Here is an 18,174-nt window from a genome sequence, read left to right on the forward strand (position 1 = left end):
TTTTTTGTCACTTGCTTTCATAAATTTTTTTCGTAATGGTGTCTCCATGCCAAGAGTTCCTCTGTGCTTTTAATACCTTATGCTTCTGTGCTTTTTTTATGTTTAGCTTTTATTGCATATGGAATTTTATTTTGGGTGTGGTGTGAATTCGGGGCTTCTAATAGTTCTAATATGATTTATTGAATTCTCTTATCTTTTCCAACTTTATAACATATTAAATTCTCATTCATAGTTTTAAAAAATTACTGCTCCATGGTGTGTGTCTATATATATTATAGCATGTTTTTCAGAAATTTCGATTAGCTCTGCATTTAAAAAAAATAAACTTCAGAATCATCACATTCTATAAAGAATTCTGCTGAAATTCTTACTGGGATTGCATTGAGTTTATTAATATAACTTTGGGATGATGGATACTTTTACAATATGGGTTCTTTCATTCAGCAACAAGAATGTCTTGCTGTCAAGCTCTTTTTTGCCCGTCAGTTATCTACCACATTTCTGAGTACCTGCTCTGTGCTGGGCACTGATCTAAGAGGTTGGGATACATAAATATTGGAATAGAAGAGATTGCAGATACGAAGAAGATTTTACTTAAGGTAAGTTCCATAGGAGAAGGGATCTCTGTCTTCTATGGAACTTACCTTAGTAAAATTTTCTTTATATAGTTTTCATACATTTCTTGTTAGTTTTATTCCCAGATATTTTGTATTTGTTGTTGTGGATGGTGTAGTTTTTCATCCTATTCTGAAATTTGTTGCTGATCTACTACAGAAAAACTTTTTTTTGTTGGTTATTGTGTATAACTGGCTTATTGGAATCTTGTTTTAAGAGTTTGGTGCTTTAGATTTTCTAGTCAGACTGTCATATCTGCAGTCTCTTCTATTTCAGTATTTATGTCTCATTTCTTTTTCTTGTACTTCTCGTTCTAGAGCCATTCCTTGTCAAGTCCTCCAATATAATGTTGGGTAGTAGGGGTGATGACAGGCATCTTTGTCTTGTCATCGTGTCATGAGTTTAATGAGTGTTCTTCTAATGTTTTACCAGTGAGTATGGTGTTTGCTGTAGTTTTCTGGTAGTTATTGTTTGTTTAGCTAAGAAAGTTTATTTTTTGAGTTGGGGTTTTAATTTTATCAAAGCCTTTTCTGCATCATTGAGGTGATCATGAGGTCCCTTCTTTAATATCTTGCTGTGATGTATTGATAGATTTCCAATGCTGAATCAATCATGCAATCTTGTGTTCAAAACCTTCTGGTTCTGTAAGTCCTTTTCAGTGTTTTGTTGCTTTTCATTTTAGGGTTTATCTGTGATCATAAGAGAGATAGGCTTATAGTTTTGTATTTGTGTGTGCACATGGTGCTATCCTGTTTTTTGTAAGATAGGCTGACTTCCTAGAATGAGTTGTGAGATTTTCTGGACATTGTAAACATCTCTTTATTAAATGTCAGAAGAGCTCTTGTCTGCAAAGCCATTTGGATCTGTTGCCTATTTATTTTTCGGTTTCTTCTGATATTATTGGTCTATTTAGCTTTTTTAAATCCATGGGTCAATTTTGATAAATTTTTCTGGGAAAATTATTCTTTATGTTTATATTTTCAGATGAACAAATATAGAGTTAAAGGCTTCAGTTTCCTAAGAGTGGGTGTGTTGAAGGTAGGTAAATTTTTGAGACCCATGCATGTCTGAATAAATTCTTACTTTATTTTCATACTTGATTGATGATTTGGTTGGGTCTCGAACTCTAGATTTGACTTAGATTCATTTTCCTTAGATTTTTGGTGGTACTGCTGTGTTGTTTTCTGTCTTCCAGTTCTGCTCTTGAGAAGTCTGATGACATTCTGTTTTCCTGTCATTTGTATGTGACCTTTTTTCTCTTCCTGGAAGGTTTTAACAGTTCCTCCTTATTGTTATAACATTCATTAGCATAGGTCTTTTTCTACTTCTTGTGCTGCATTTGGTGGATACCTTAGTCTGGAAATACACATCCTTCAGTTCTGGGAAATTTTCTTACGGTACTATCTTTCTCCTTTCAATTCCTCTGTTCTCACTTTCTGAAATTCTTATTATTGGATTTTGATGCTTCATTTCTATACAAAAGATCAACATGATGAGGTAGTTCATTAAGATTCTTTTGGAAGGATAGATACTTTGGTAGTTCACAGAGTCAGATAAAGGAGTTGGACAACTAAGACCAGAACAACAGAAGTCAGGGCGGTGTGGGCCTTGGGTGGGCTTGCAGCTGCTGATGGGGCTTGCTCCAGCTAGGCTCTGTGGCTGCCACTTCCTCATCAGTTACTCTACTTATAAGCACAGGAATTTTGTTCCTGTTTGGCCAGGTGCTGTTCATCTTTAGCTGATTTAGCTACAGCAAAATGTGAGTCCACTGTTGTAGATCTTTTGATATTTTTATGTTTTTTGGAAGAAGCTGTAACTCCGGTACTTATATATAATTATATTTTTAAAATATTGGCAACCAAGTTGATTAAAAAAAAGACAACATAATTCAAAGAGAGTGTGTGTCTTCTAGGCCACCAGATTGCAACCTGTGCTTTAGAGTGATTCCGCCGTCATGATTTTGTAGGTTCCATGAATTAGTGATCTTCCTACCTAAACATTCAGGAAGTTACGGTTACCCTTCATATTTTTACATAGGAAATCAGAGGGTTTGTTACTGCATTTGCTTCCTGAATAAATTCAAGAGCGTTGTACTTCGTGTTTGGTAGACCAGAGTTTAAATCTGATTTTGCCGTTAACTAACTTTGATTAGTCTTACTTTTCACATCTGTAAAAGGAGAATTTGGGGATGGATTAAATGAGAAAACAAATATAAAAATGCTAGCTTGCTGAAGTAAAATGAAGCCTCTCTTCAGCTCTTCAGTAGTGCTAGGCTTATTTGAGCTTTATCAGTCATGTTTGTTTTAGTTAGGACAGAGGCCATGCTTTGCATTCCAAGTATGAAGGGCTTTAACACAGGTATTAGAGGCTTGTACAATCCTTGGAAAGGCTGGGGGTGTGATGGTCAGGAAAACTTAGTCTGGTTATCTGATGCTGATGGTTGGGAGCCTGCCCGGACGCCCTTGTAACTGAAGACTATTGCGAAGCTCCAGTGGGCTGTCTCAAGTCTGCAGTACTGGAGGTGTTGACTTCTGATGGTATCGAGTCTCAAGAAGCCCCCACTGACCGTCACAGCTCCTGCAAGCCCGGATGCCACACGTGGTTTTCAAGAGCACATTCTGACCTCTGAGGGCCTCATATCTGCAGTGTGTGTGTCCGTCCGTCATCTGTCCTGCCTCTGCCTCATCAGAGTAACTGATGATAATTGTGACTCAAAGCTCCTGTGGCTGCCTTACCTCGCATACTCTAACTCAACACCACACAGGGAAGGAGGCTCTGGGAAGTCCACTCCTCCCATCCTGTGCACCATTGCGTAGAGCGGTGGGGACCACAGGCTCAGCAGAGCTGTTACTTCTGTCTGTGGAAGGAAAGACAGATGGGTGGAAGGACTTTCTCCCTTTCTTTGACATTTCTTCCCTTACACTTCACCAATTTAGCAGCTAATCTTTAGCAGTTGAGAAGGTTTCACTTTTTAAAAAGAAGGTGTGGATTCTTGGGAAAAGAAATGGGGTGTCATTTTCTCTAGATTCTAAGTCATGATGGGAACGTTCAGTTGGCTGAGCTCAGACTTCTTGTCCTCTCCCAGCCTGCCCGGGCCAGCAGAGAACTCAAGGGTCTAGCTTTTATGGGAGGCAGGGCCCTGCTCTGTCTTCTGTCTTCCTTCAGGACTCATGCTGTGATTAATTTCCAACACAGGAAGAGGAAATGCAGTTGTAAGACTCGCAAAACAAAGTGTCAGTGTGCACTGCACTTCATAAGCGAAATACAAAGTTCACTTTAGGGAAACCTCTCCAGGGTCCCATGAAAGTAAGAGAGTTTTAGAACAAAACTACAAATAATTTTTCAAGTACATGATGTAGGGGTGCTTTCTGAAAATTTTGCTTGGTTACTCAAAATTTGGTAGTTATACTGTAGGGCAAAGATGCTCACTTTGAATGTTCTTAAATATTAGTCCAATTCCTTTCTCTAGTTGCTGTTTAAATAAAGGGTCTGGATTTCCTCACTTACAAAATATGGAATTTTGACTCTGTTAGTGATTCAGAATATGAGCATGTATACATGAGAATGGTGTTGAGGCGAAAGAAAGAAGGTTAGAACCTTTGGACTAGAGCAAAGATTGGCAATCTTCGTAAAGGGCCAAATGGTAAATATTTTAGGCTCTGCAGATCACAGGGCTTCCCTTGCAATCCTCTGCTGTGCCTTGTAGCTTGAAAGACCTATAGAGAATATGTAACTGAATTAGCATACAGTGTTCCAATAAAAGCTTATTTACATAAGTCAGGCAGTAGCCAAATTTGGACAAAAAGAGGTGGCAGACCCTACGTGGCCTGTGGACTGCAGTTTGCTGACCCTTGGACTAGACAGTTGCTAGAACCCTGTTCCAAGTTAATATTCTATAAAATTTCTAATCTAAGCTCCAGGTTCCTGGAAAGGATGAGGAAATAAGAATGATAAGTAAAAGAGTTGTGTTCGTTACAGATATCTAATTGTTCTGTAATTGAAGATTGTAAAAATTCCAGTAGCTGTTTTTAAGTCTTGCAGATGAGGAAAGTTGATTCCCTGAATAACATAGCATGTCTGGTATAATGTTTATGTTTAGCCTTAGAAGGAGAGTTTCTAGGTAAAGGCATTGACTACTCTTGTCCTGCTGAGTTGATCTTCCCCTTGGTCTTCAGGGATGCGATGTTCTTCCTTTAAAACTCTGGATTAGTGTGGACATGTTTTGTTCTCTTGGTTCTGCTTAGTATGACAGATACAAACTAGAACTTTAAAAAAAAAGGATTTGTTTATATTCTAAAGGAGAACAGAAGGGAAGTGATGCAGAAAATGTAAGAAGAATAAAAATAGGCATACAGAGTTCTTGTCTTAGTTTGTTTCTTAGGATTTTGAGTTAGAATTCTTTTCATATCCATTTTGACATTCCATATTCCAGGTGGTAAGAAAGTATGTTTTTGTTTTCTGCTTTATCAGGTGTGGTTTTTCCTTTGCTTAATGTGGTTTTGTCCAAGCACAAGGTTACCCACATTTACAACCTCCTCTGTCTCCTTTTGGGAATTCTAGTTATTTTCCACTTCCTTTAGGTATTTAGTTTCTCTCGGCAGTGTTCCATAGTTCTTAATTTATAGGTCTTTCACAAATTTTATTATGATTGTCCCTAGTATGTATTTCATATTTTTAAGCTAGTGCAAGGATTTGTTTTTTAATTTCCAACTGCTCATTCCTTGTATGTAGAAAAACTATTGATTTTTAAAATATTGTTCTTATATTCTGTGACCTTATTTCATTCACTGAATAGTTTCAGTACCTTTTTTTCATAGATTCCATATGATTTTCTCCATAGTTGATCATGTTTGCTGTGAATATTGACAGTTTTACTTCTTCCTTTTCTATCTGAATTCCTTTTATTTCTTTTTCTTGTCTGGTTGCACTAGGTAGAACTTCCATTACAATGCTGAATTGCACTGTAATGGAAGCCACAATCCCAGTCTTGTTCCTGATTCCAGATGAAAGCACCGAGTCTTTGCCTTTACCTGTGATGTTTGCTATAGGTTTTTCTTACAGATGCCCTTTGATCAGGTTAGGGAAATACCATTCTATACTTAAATTTGATGAGAGTTTGTATAAGGAATGTGGATATTGGGTTTTTTAAAAAAATAAATTTATGTATTGATGTATATATTTATTTTTGGCTGCGTTGGGTCTTCGTTGCTGCATGCGGGCTTTCTCTGGTTGCGGTGAGCGGGGGCTACTCTTCATTGCGGTGTGCGGGCTTCTCATTGCGGTGGCTTCTCTTGTTGCAGAGCGCAGGCTCTAGGCGCGTGGGCTTCGGTAATTGTGGCACGTGGTCTCTAGAGCGCCGGCTCAGTAGTTGTGGTGCACGGGCTTAGTTGCTCTGCGGCATGTGGGATCTTCCCGGACCAGGTCTTGAACCCGTGTCCCCTGCATTGGCAGACGGATTCTTAACCACTGTGCCACCAGGGAAATCCCGGTTACTGGGTTTTGATTAATGCTTTTTCTCCTTATATTGAGATGATAATTTGGTGTTCTACTTTTAGTTTGTTATTGTGACACATTACATTGATTTTAAAAAAGTATTGATTTTTGGATGTTAAACAAACCGTTCATTCTTGGGATAAACCCATGTGGTCATGATGTGTATTATCCTTTTAATGTATTATAGAGTCCTATATGCTAATTTTTTAAAAATAATTTTTGCATGTATGGTCATGAGGAATAATGGTCAATTTTTTTTCTTTTAATATCTTTGTCTAGTTTTATAGTGGCCTCAGAATGAATTTGAAAGTGTTTTATTAGTCTGTTTCATGTATCTCTGCTGTAATCTTTTTTTTTTAATGGACACAGTTTTCTCTTTTAAATACTTATTTTATTTTTTATTATTTATTTGTTTATTTTTGCTGCACCAGGTCTTAGTTGTGGCATGCGGGCCTCTTTTTTAAAAAATAAATATTGATTGATTGATTGATTGATTGCTGTGTTGGGTCTTCGTTGCTTCGTGCGGGCTTTCTCTAGTTGCAGCGAGCATGGGCTACTCTTCATTGCGGTCTGCGGGCTTCTCATTGCGGTGGCTTCTCTTGGTGCGGAGCATGGGCTCTAGGTGCAGGGGCTTCAGTAGTTGTGGCACGGTGGCTCAGTAGTTGTGGCTTGTGGACTCATTAGTTGTGGTGCACAGGCTTAGTTGCTCTGTGGAATGTGGGATCTTCCCGGACCAGGTCTTGAACCCATGTCCCCTGCATTGGCAGGCAGATTCTTTTTTTTTTTTTTTTTGTGGTACGCGGGCCTCTCACTATTGTGGCCTCTCCCGTTGCAGAGCACAGGCTCTGGACGTGCAGGCTCAGCGGCCATGGCTCACGGGCCCAGCTGCTCCGCGGCATGTGGGATCTTCCCGGACCAGGGCACAAACCCATGTCCCCTGCATCGGCAGGTGGACTCTCAACCACTGCGCCACCAGAGAAGCCCTGGCAGGCGGATTCTTAACCTCCGGGCCACCAGGGAAGTCCACATGTGGGATCTGGTCCCTAGACCAGGGATCAAACCCGGGCCTCCTGCATTGGGAGCGTGGAGTCTTACCCACTGGATCACAAGGGAAGTCCCTCTGCTCTAATCTTTATCATTTACTTCCTTTTGCTATCTTTTGGTTTAATTTCCTTTTCTTTCTCCAGTTCCTCAAGATTTAAATTAAGGTTGTTGATTTGAAATCTTTCTTCTTTGTTAGTGTAGGCAATTGTAGCCATAAATTTTCCTCCAAGTACTGCTTTTGCTGCATCCCATAAACTTTGATATGTTGTATTTTTGTGTTCATTTTTCTCAAAGTACATCTTATTTCCCTGTTTCTTATTTCTTCTTTGACCTATGGGTTGATGAAGTGTACTGGTTAATTTCCATGTATTTGTGAATATTTCAGTTTTCCTTCTGTTTATTTCTAGTTTTATTATACAGTTGACCCTTGAACAATGAAGGGGTCAACTGCAAGCCTCTATGCAGTTGAAAATCCACGCATAACTTTGCAGCCGGCTTTCCATATCCATGGTTCTGCATCTGTGGATTCAACCAATCACGGATTGTGTAGTACTATAGTACATATTTATTGACAAAAATACACACATAAGTGAAACCTATGCAGTTCAGTCCAGTGTTGTTCAAGGGTCAGCCATTTTTTAGTCAGGTTTGTATGCTTTGTATGCTTTTGACCTTTTGAAACTATTAATTAAGAATTGTTTTATGGCCTAACATATATCCCAGAGAACATTCCGTGTACACCTGAGAAGAATGTATATTCTGCTGCTGAGTTGAGTGTCCTGTATTTATCTGTTAGGGGTAATATTCAGTATAATTTCATCTTTTTTAAAAAATGATAGTACTGTACCATTTATTTTTAAATAAATGGTAAATAAAGCTTTGCAAAGTCTTAAATTTCTATTTAACTTCCAAATACTCTCATCTTAACTTGATTATGTCTGCAGAGACCCTGTTTCTAAATAAGGTCACATTCACAGGTGGGGGAATGGGGAGGTAGGACTTAAATGTGTCATTTTGGGGCACACAGTTCAATCAACTACAGAGTCAGTTAGCAACAAATTTCTTCTGTTTTCGTTTAGCTGTGAATGTCTTTTTTTCACCTTTATTTTGATAGTTTTCCTGGATATAGAATTCTTTGAGCACTTGGTATATGCCTCTGACCTCCATTGTTTCTGATGAGAATTAGCTGTTAATCCTATCGCATTTGTTAAGTGATGAGTTGTTTTTCTCTTGCTGCTGCTGAGGTTTTCTCCTTGTCTCTGAAACATTTTGACTGTGATGTGTGTATTTGTAGATCTCTGTGTTTATTTTACTTTGAGTTTGTTGAACTTTTTGAATGTGTAGACTAATATTTACAAATAAATTTGAGAAGTTTTTAGCTATTATTTCTTCACATATTTCTCCCTGCTTCTATTTCTCTTTTTCTCCTATTACACATATATTTGTGTGCTTAATGGTATCTCACGTTTCTCTGAAGTTATGTTCATTTTTCTTCATATTTTCTTTCTGTTCTTTGGATTGGATAATCTTTGTTGATCTGTTTTCAAGTTTACCAGTTCTTTCTTTTTTGCCCGTTCAAATCTGTTGTTGAGCCCCTCTAGTGAATTTTTCATTTTAGTTATTTTTCAATTATAGAATTTCTTTTTGCTTCTTTTTTATAGTTACTGTTTATTTGGTGCAACATTGTCATCATACCTTCCTTTAGTTCTTTAATCATGGTTTCATTTAGTTATTTGAGCATACTTATAATGACTAATTTTGTCTGTTAAAGCTGATGTTCGTGGCGTGTGGGATCTTAGTTCCCTGATCAGGGATCAGACCCATGCCCCCTGCATTGGAAGTGCAGGTTCTTGACCACTGGACTGCCTGGGAAGTCCCGCACAGGCAGTGTCTGTTGCCTTTTTTCTGGTGGGTTATGGGTTGTGCTTTCCTGTTTCTTTGCATGTCTTGTAATTTCTTGTTGGACATTGGACATTTTAGATAATATATTGTGTCACGTCTGAGTGCTGCTCTCCCCACTTCTCCACCCCGGGCCTGTTTTTACTTGCTTGTTTATTTTACCTTTTTGGTGACCAGCTAGGTGTTAAGTGAAGTCTGTTCCCACCCCACATCCCACTCTGGGCAGTGTGAAGCTTCTGATGTCACTCCTCAAGGGAGCCACAGCCTTGGCATGCCCACAGTCACCCTGGGATGGTGGTGCTTTGGCTGGGCTCCTTCCGTCTTTTTCTCTAACCACACCTTCCACAGTGCCCTGGGCCATAATTTCCTTTACAGACTGACCAGTCAAATTCAGGCTCCTTTGATTGGATAGTGTCTGAGGTCAGTGATTGAGATCTGTTCTAAGTAAGTAAGGGCCCTGGCCCCTGTCTCCTCATTTCTCTCTGGTCCACTAGGCATCCTGCAGTTCAGTCCTTATCTCCAGTGACTCTTATCTTGCTAATCTCTCTCCAAAACCTTCACTGTTTCTGAGAGCACCTTTTGCTTAGGACTTTTTTTGTACTCTGTTCATAACGAAGTTAGTTCCTCTGAGAGAGTTTTGGAGCTCTGTTGTTACAAGGTTTGCTTTGCCCCTTGGGCTGACTCTGAGCCCCAACTCTTGTGCTGTGGGTGGGGACAGTGATGTACTTGTCTCTTGGGTGACACCCTTGCTCTAGGAGCTGAGTGCCTGGGTGGCAGCAGGGTGGGGGGCGGGTGCTGGCAGTAGCCGTGGATCTGCTTGCTTACCTCTCAGTATGAAACCCCCACCCCGTGAGCTGGGGCAGGGGTGATCTGGGTGCCGGTGGCGTCTGTACCACACTTGGGGCCTGGGTGAAAGAAGGGAACCCCGGCCTCCTGCTCACGCCCGGGAGTTAGCCTCAGCGCCAGGCAGGTTGCGAAGGGGGAGGAATGCTGAGGTCTGTTGTTCTTGGCTGCACTGGTCTAGAGTGGATGGAGTTGATGCCTCACTGAGCTGTGAGGGGGAGGAGTGAGTGGGTCCTGGTTCAAAAACCACAGAATCCTGTAGCCGTTCTTACCAAATGTGAGTAGATTTCTTGAATGAGTGTTTTCCATTTAATGTATGCATTTAGAATCAATTCCAGAGACATGAGTCATTTCATTAAAAATAATTTTCACCAGTTTCACAGAGTGGGTTGGTGGAGCTCCTCCTGATGTTATCCTGGAAGCAGAATTCCCCAAGGATGCTAATTCTTTAATATCTCTCATTCTTTTTCTTCTTCTTTTTTTTAAAACACCTATTCTGTTTGGTAGTGTATGGTAGGAATTGATGTATTACCTTGCTAGAACTTTATTGGTTAATTTCTAGCCCCAGGCTGGAAAAATTCCTGGGGTTTTATGTTTATGTCATCTTGCTCCCCTAGGTAGACTCTCTGGGGAGACATATGCTGCTGCTTCTCAAGCCTCTTTGCTTGCATGTGTTCTAAGATGAAAAACTTAAATTCCAATTCTTTGACTTTCCTAATAATAAAAGTAAATTTGAAAATGAGGTAGGAGATGTGGTGTATATGTGAAATATACACTCAGTATGGAAAAAAAAAAGTAAAATATCTTAAAGTTATCTGTATTGAGTACATGTTATAATGATGTTTTTGATACACTAGGTTAAAATGTTGTTAACATTTAACCTGTTTAAATTTCGTCTTTATTTAAAAATTTTTTATAATTCTTTTTTTAAAAATTGAAGTATAGTTGATTTACAATATTGTGTTAGTTTCAGGTGTACAGCAAAGTGATTCAGTTATTTTTTTCAGGTTATATTCCATTATAGATTATTATAAGGTGTTGAATGTAATTCCCTGTGTTGTACAGTAAATCCTTTTTGCTTATCTATGGTAGTTTGTGTTTATTAATCCTGTACTCTTATTTGTCCCTCCCTCCCTCCGTTGCTGTCCCCTTTGGTAATCATAAGTTTTCTGTGTCTTTTTCTTTTCACTTTTTAAAATGTGAACAGTAGTAAAATTTAAAATTATGTATGTAGCTTGTATTGTATTTCTATTGTTTGTTAATTCTCTACATAATCTCTACTGCCCTTAAATAGGGTCTTAGTTTTCCATGATTAATTTGGAAAAATGTAAAAATTTCAAAAAGTATTAGAAAAGTCTCTTTAATTTTTGCAAAGTCGGCAATTTTCCCCTTTTATAGAGTTGTAGTAGAAAATGAAAAATATGTACTCAAAAACCATTGTTTTAAAAAGAAAACAGTTTTACTTAAATTTATGATTAAAAAATCGATTCTGTCAGTTTTCATGCCTAATAGTGTTTAGTAAGTTGATTTTCTTTAGGTAGATGTGTGCTTTAAATTTTTTTAATTATTAAAAATGGCTAAAGCATTTATAATTGTTGTATATGAAATTTTACTATTTTAAAATGTCGTGTCAGGAATCCTTAAATGAAACAAGTTGTTTCAGTATTTGAATGTGTGTCTGTTTTAATTTAGTAAGACTGACTTTCGTGGCCTCTCGCTCACAGATGATGACTTTGACCAGTTTGATAAGCCTGGTGCGGAGCGGTCCTGGAGGAGAAGAGCTGCAGACGAGGACTGGGACAGGTGCGGAAACCCCTGGTTACGTGCAGGATCCATGCTGACTTATCTCCCGTCGCTAGGCCACACAGAGATCTTTACTGAAAGCAGTGTGTTAGCTGCTGATGCTCTTCCCTGGGCAGGCTGGTCCCTACTGGGCTAACGTAGGGCAGGGCTGAGCACTCCAGGTGGAAGGCCTTGTGGTGGGCTCCTGCCCCAGGCCCGTGCTGTCTCAGGGCTGCCGGTGGAGCGCTGGGGGTCTTACCTCTCTGTTTTTATACAGTGAGGGTATTGACTTGGTGGGCACCCAGGGCTATTATTGGAGTAATTGTACGCCTGCAACAACAATAGCAACAGAATTCCTCCACATTCTACATTGTATTTGGCTAGACGTTAACATTTTTGCTATTATAATTTGTGTAAAATGGTATCTCGTAGTTTAAATTTGGATTTCTCTGATAACTAGTGAAGATGGAAATCTCTCTTTAGGAATACACACACACACACACACACACACACACACACTATTAAAAATGTCTACAGTTATGATAGATGTCAGTTCCGTGTAGTGATTACTTCTGGGAAGGCGCTCTAGTAGGGGTTAGAGGGATGTGCACTGGAGAAGTGCACAGAGGCCTTCATTTGAGTTGGGGGAGTTCTCAAATGATGACTGTTCGTTGCGTATTTCTTACCATCTTAAATACTGTGTTGAAAATATGAACATTACCTTGGAGTTGCAGTCAGAAAGTTTGATAATGGAGGTCAATAGACCTGAATAAGGAACAACAGTGATATACTGCTGTGAAAAGAATAACGTGGTTGCCGTTTGAAAACTGTGATGTCCCAGAAGTACTGAAAAATCTACATTAAAAACTATGTAATTCTTATAGTCTACATAAAGTTGGTTACCCTCAATGATTCTTAAGGTAGTCCATCAAAAAGTGAGAGCTTAGAGCAAAGTTTTCTATATAAGCAGTGGTCCTATTGGGAAGTACTGATAACTAGTTTTATTTAAAAGACTATAATGGGGAGCTGAGTAAAATCTTGTGTATTTTCATAGTTTGCTCATCATTTGGACTTTCTGTTCTGTTAGTCATCTGGTAGTATTTATGTCTGTTTTTCTTTTGGGTTGTTTGTCTTTTCCTTATTGATTTTAGGGATTCTTTATACTTTTTGAAATTTGTTTTTTGCGCTTAGAGATAACTCCTTCCAGTCTGTGGTATGTATTGTCTTAAACTTAATAGTCTTCAAGTAGATTTTTATAAATAATATCATTATAATCTTTTCCTGTATGTTTTTCTAAATTAAAATATGAAAAATGTATTTGAAAATCATTTTCAGACTTATGGGAAAGTTGCAAGAATAACCCAGAAATTCTTTTTTTTTTTTTTTTTTTTGGTACGCGGGCCTCTCACTGCTGTGGCCTCTCCTATTGTGGAGCACAGGCTCCAGATGCGCAGGCTCAGCAGCCATGGCTCACGGGCCCAGCTGCTGGGCGGCACGTGGGATCTTCCCAGACTGGGGCACGAACCCGCGTCCCCTGCATCGGCAGGTGGACTCTCAACCACTGCGCCACCAGGGAAGCCCCAGAAATTCTTATAAGCCCTTCTCTCAGACTCACAGTTGCTTTTTGTCATATTCATGTTATTCTCTCCCTCTTTACACACTCACATACACACACATAGAACATTTTTCTTTCCTGCACCATTTGACAGTAGTTTGCAGTAGTTTGTATCATGCCATTTTCTTCTGAATCTACCTTGGTTATCCAAGGTTTGTCAGTTGTCCCAGTCATGTGCTTTCTAGCCAAAAATGAGTTTCTTTTCCTCCTCTTTGTTTCTTCATCTGGAAGAATTCTGTCTTTAAGAACTTCTGTAAAGGCTTCTGTAAAGCCTTTGTCTATGATGACTTTTGACACTTTTGAAGAGGACACACTGTTTTATCTTGTAGCAGCCCTCAAGTGTGGTTTTGCTGGTGGCTCCTCAAGCCTAGATTCAGGCTGTGCCTTTGGTAAGGAGTGCTCTTCGGTGACACTGTGGCCTTCCTGAGGCCACCTCTTCAGGAGACACGTGATGTCAGTCAAGCTGCTTTCTGCCTTTTGTCCTCAAGAAATCCTTCCCTACCCAGTATTCTGTATGTTCCTATGAAAGTTTTAAAGTGTTTTTTTGGTCTCCCTCCCTCCCTCCTTTCCTTCCTTCGTCCTGTCCTTCCTCCTGAAATTGATTAAATTGATTGATTTTTTTTTACTTATTGAGAATTTCAAGTGTATATGAGAATAGTACAGTGCAGGCAACATACCATCCTTCAGCTTCAACAGTGTCAGTGGGAAGCACTCTTGTTTTATCTGTGATCGCTGTAACCCTCCTCACATCACAGATGTAATTTCATCTGAAAATATATCAGATTGTATCTCTCTAAAAAATAAAGGATTTATAAATATAGCCATAATAGACTTATATCTAAAAAGAAGTCCCTTAATAGGAATGTTTTATTAATGTTCACATTTCCCTGATTGTCTCATGTATATATAAGTATATAACAAATACACACACATATAATGTGGATATGTGTCTGTGTGTTCTTTTATAGTTTGACTTGGAGTCCAAATAAGATCCATATATCATAATTGATTGGTAGGTCTTTTAAGTATTGTTTCATCTGTAAGTTCTCTCCACAGTTTTTGTTAGTTCCCTGCAGTTGGAGAATTTCTGCTTTTGGTGATTGCATCTCCTGGAGTGTTTTTAGTATGTTCCTTCATCTCTTGCATTTTCTGTAAATTCATAGTTAGATCTGGAGGTTGATCAGATTCAGGTTTGAATTTGGGCAGGAGTAGGGGCTCTGCAGTGTCTTAGTTGGTGGTGTGTTCCTCTATCAGGAGCTTCACAATGTCTTGTTAACTTTTTGTGGTGTTACCAGCCATTAGGTGATCCAAGTGGTGATATTCTCATTCTGTCATTCCTTCTTTTTCTGTTAGTTGTGGTAATTCCATAAACTACTTGGTTCCTCTGAGGTACAGAATAAGTGCTTGATTCTTTACTTTTATTTACCGGTTTTCAAAAGAATGGGTCAGTTCCTTAGCATCCTCCAGAGGTGAGTTCTATTTTTGAATCGTTTCAAATTCATAGATTTAAATACTGCACGTGTTTTTTAAATCCATTGTAGTTATTATTCTTATTCCTGTTTGAGTTGTCCCAGTATTTGTTCAGTGGGAATTTATTTTGGTTGTCCTGACATTAGTTGGTCTTCTGCTGTGATGGAATTGGGCTTTGTGTGCAGTGAGACAGGGCTCTAGTTTTTCTTGTTCTTTCCACTGTGACTAGCATTTGTCCCAGTGTCCTCTCTTCACTCATCTTCAGTGCATGTTTGCATATCAAGATTCTGTATCATACGTATTTCTTTATTTGATATTTTTAAAGCATAAAATGGCCTCTTCCATGTACTGGATGGTAGAGGAGAAGTTTGGAAGTTTAGGAGAAGAGTGAGTCAGAAAACGTATCAGTGTACGTCCCGGTAGGAAAGAGCATGTTGAGAAGGTCTCCACTGAAGGTCCTTTGATGACGGGGATGTTTACGGGGCGGGCTAAAGAAGCAGGTGTGATACTGGGGGAGCAGCAGCAGGCCTGCGGGGGAGGGCTGTCCGAGGGCCCAGCCAGGGCTGCGCCTGAGCAGGTGGGGGGGACAGTCTCTCCTCCCGCTTTGTGACATTCCGCTGGGACCTCCCGTGGCTGAGCCCATCCAGAAGAAAGGCCAGGGGAACAGAGAGCCCATGGGCGCCACTCCCGGAGACCCCATCCAGGCCCTGGAGCCGGCAGGGGCCAGACGAGGGTGGCCTGGAGTAGGGAGGCACAGGGACGACGAGCTCACGAGCAGTCTTTGTTGTCACTTAGATTTCTCATTTTGAAAGGCTGCAGCCAGGTGATTGCCTGCAAAATACCTGTTCCCTGAAGAAGTCTTTCAGTGTAATTCTGTTTGTTAGTGAAAATTTACGTGCTCCCTAAGAGCTGGTTGTCTCTCATCTTTGTTAAGAAATACCTGCCAAAGAGGTTGTTCTTCCTCCAGTAGTGTTTACTGGTGAAATCTTGTGGGAGCTCTGCAGTTGAGTGCAGGAAGCCTCCTCATCCTTTTGGTACTCCTTTCACTTCCTGACAGCTACCGTTATTGTCCACGAGTATTACTGTTCACCCCTTTGAAAGGACTCGATTTGGACCATTCAGTCCCATTCGTTCATTGTTGTTTTTGGTGACCCTTGGTGTACTTTTGGTAGTGTTTCGTATTTTACAAGTTTCTCCCCTTTTGTGTACTTCTTTCTAAGGATCCAACTTTATGATAACAATAGAGAACTAACTACATTTAACTTTTTTGGGGTGTGTACATAGTAGTTAGTATTTGGACTCTGGAGCCAGACTGTCTCAACTCATCTACTGGTTTCTGACTTGGAAGCAGGGTGACCTTGGGCCAATTCTTTAACATCTCGGTGTCTTTGTTTTCACGTTGAAAAAAAATGGAGAATGATGTAGGTGTCTGGTTGCTGGGGTTGTGTTATGTCAACAAAAGAGCGAGTATGTGTGAAACGCGTGGAGTGGTTCTTGGCATGTAGCACACTGAATGGGCGTTAGTGATTTCTTGAGCTATAATTTATGCATATTGTAGTCGCGTGCACTTAACCCTTCTGTCTCCCGTCTTGCTTGCTTATTTCATGCTATTATTGCCTTTGTTAGTCATGGAAACAACTGTTCTCCATCTCTGTACACTCCACTCATTTACATTTTCATTTATCTTCTTTTAAAAAATGCTTTTGTTTAGGAAAAATAGGTGGTAGTCCAAGACTGATTTCTTATTTCCATATATTTGTCAGCAACAAATACTTTCTAGATTTTTGCTTGTATGATTACCAGCACCTGTTCATATTACGGTTTAAAGAGTTCTCCTCAATTAGTTTCCCCTGGGCAAATGGTATTACCTTCCCTTTTCAGTTATTTAGAGTGATGCTCCAGAGGGGTGCTTGTCCTCAAAGGGATGCTTGTATTTTTGGGGGGTTATCTAGAATCAAATTCTCAAATGCGGTTATTGTAAATATTGTGACTAGAAAGCATTTTTTCCTCGTCCATGGAAAATGATTGTAACACTGAAGATACAAAAATTGTATCTGAAAGATGATTAGATGATTAGTGGATTGAAAATGTTGGAAGAAGTTATACATTAGTCTCTAATAACTGTTGTTTTTTTTTTTTTTTTTTTTTTTTTGCGGTATGCGGGCCTCTCACTGCTGTGGCCTCCCCCGTTGCGGAGCACAGGCTCCGGACGCGCAGGCTCCGGACGCGCAGGCTCAGCGGCCATGGCTCACGGGCCCAGCCGCTCCGCGGCATATGGGATCCTCCCAGACCGGGGCACGAACCCGTATCCCCTGCATCGGCAGGCGGACTCTCAACCACTTGCGCCACCAGGGAGGCCCTCTAATAACTGTTTTAATTATACAGGTCCATGAAAGATTTTTCCCATGAGCTAAGTTCTCGTCCTGAATCTGTCTCTGCCGTGTGACCTTGGGCAAATCGTTTTACCTTGTCCTTATTTCCTCTATCTATAAAACGATGGTATACGATTTATGTAGGGTAACATAAAATAGTGAAAGAGGAGGTATTCGGTGCATGAATGAAATGACTTGTTGAGTTGTTTCTGGTTCTAAAAAGTAGTATATAGAATTTCTGTTGTAACTTCATATGTGCATTCCAGAATATTCTGGCATTCTGCACAGTAGCACACTAGAAGTAAACATGGGTTTTGGGTAAAATAGCACTCAAAACCTATAGAACTTATGGATATTTGTAACCAGAGCCCTTATTTAAAAAATAGCAAATCATAATAAGAACATTGGTGCAGTTAAGTCTCCATTGGCATTTGTACCTAGAGTCATAGTCTAATTGCGTTTCCTCCTTCTAGATGTTGGTCCTTAGTCATTTGCTTTTAAAAGACATAATTTAGTGGTAGCCATCTTCATCAGTTAGAGAAACATACAGTGGGAAATGTCTTCAGGTTTTTCATCTGGTAAGGGTTTTTATTTTAATTATGAGAAGAACTCCTTATGATTGCTTCAAAACATAAACATGCTGACAAAAGATTGCAGACAGCTGACATGACTCCCATGTTATAAAGATAATTCTCTTAGTTACGATTTACTTGAATGTCCTCATCAGCATTGATTTTTCATTTTTAAACTTCTTCAGTTTTCACAGTTTGAGTGTTAAATGGTCTTTCAATGATTTTGGTTTTTAATTTTCCTAGTTAATGATGTTGGGTATCTATCTTTTCCTATTTCATCGTAGGTAAGAGAAAGCATAGATATTGTATTATAGTTTCTTCTTTTGCTCATTAATGAACAAGTCCAGAGAAATTAAGATCTCATATTGAGGTGAAAAAACTAAGATTAGAAGTCTAGTGAGAGCCGCTAGTTATAGCAAAGCTTCCCATACTTAAAGGACCAGATGTTCCCTATATATTTGAAAATATG

At 39.5% G+C, this 18,174-nt stretch overlaps 1 protein-coding gene across 6 annotated transcripts in view; it reads left to right on the plus strand.

The window, feature by feature from the left end:
• The window catches only part of RBM33 (RNA binding motif protein 33), a 117,309-nt gene that overhangs the window by 2,890 nt on the left and 96,245 nt on the right, over positions 1 to 18,174 (plus strand). For all 6 annotated transcript variants that reach the window (XM_060107955.1, XM_060107956.1, XM_060107960.1 and 3 more), the window contains exon 2: positions 11,619 to 11,697. In XM_060107955.1, coding sequence (XP_059963938.1) covers positions 11,619 to 11,697 — 79 coding nt within the window. The remainder of the gene's footprint in view (positions 1 to 11,618; positions 11,698 to 18,174) is intronic.

Source organism: Mesoplodon densirostris, chromosome 9, assembly GCF_025265405.1.
Source record: "Mesoplodon densirostris isolate mMesDen1 chromosome 9, mMesDen1 primary haplotype, whole genome shotgun sequence".
In the NCBI taxonomy this organism is placed as follows: Eukaryota; Metazoa; Chordata; class Mammalia; order Artiodactyla; family Ziphiidae; genus Mesoplodon; species Mesoplodon densirostris.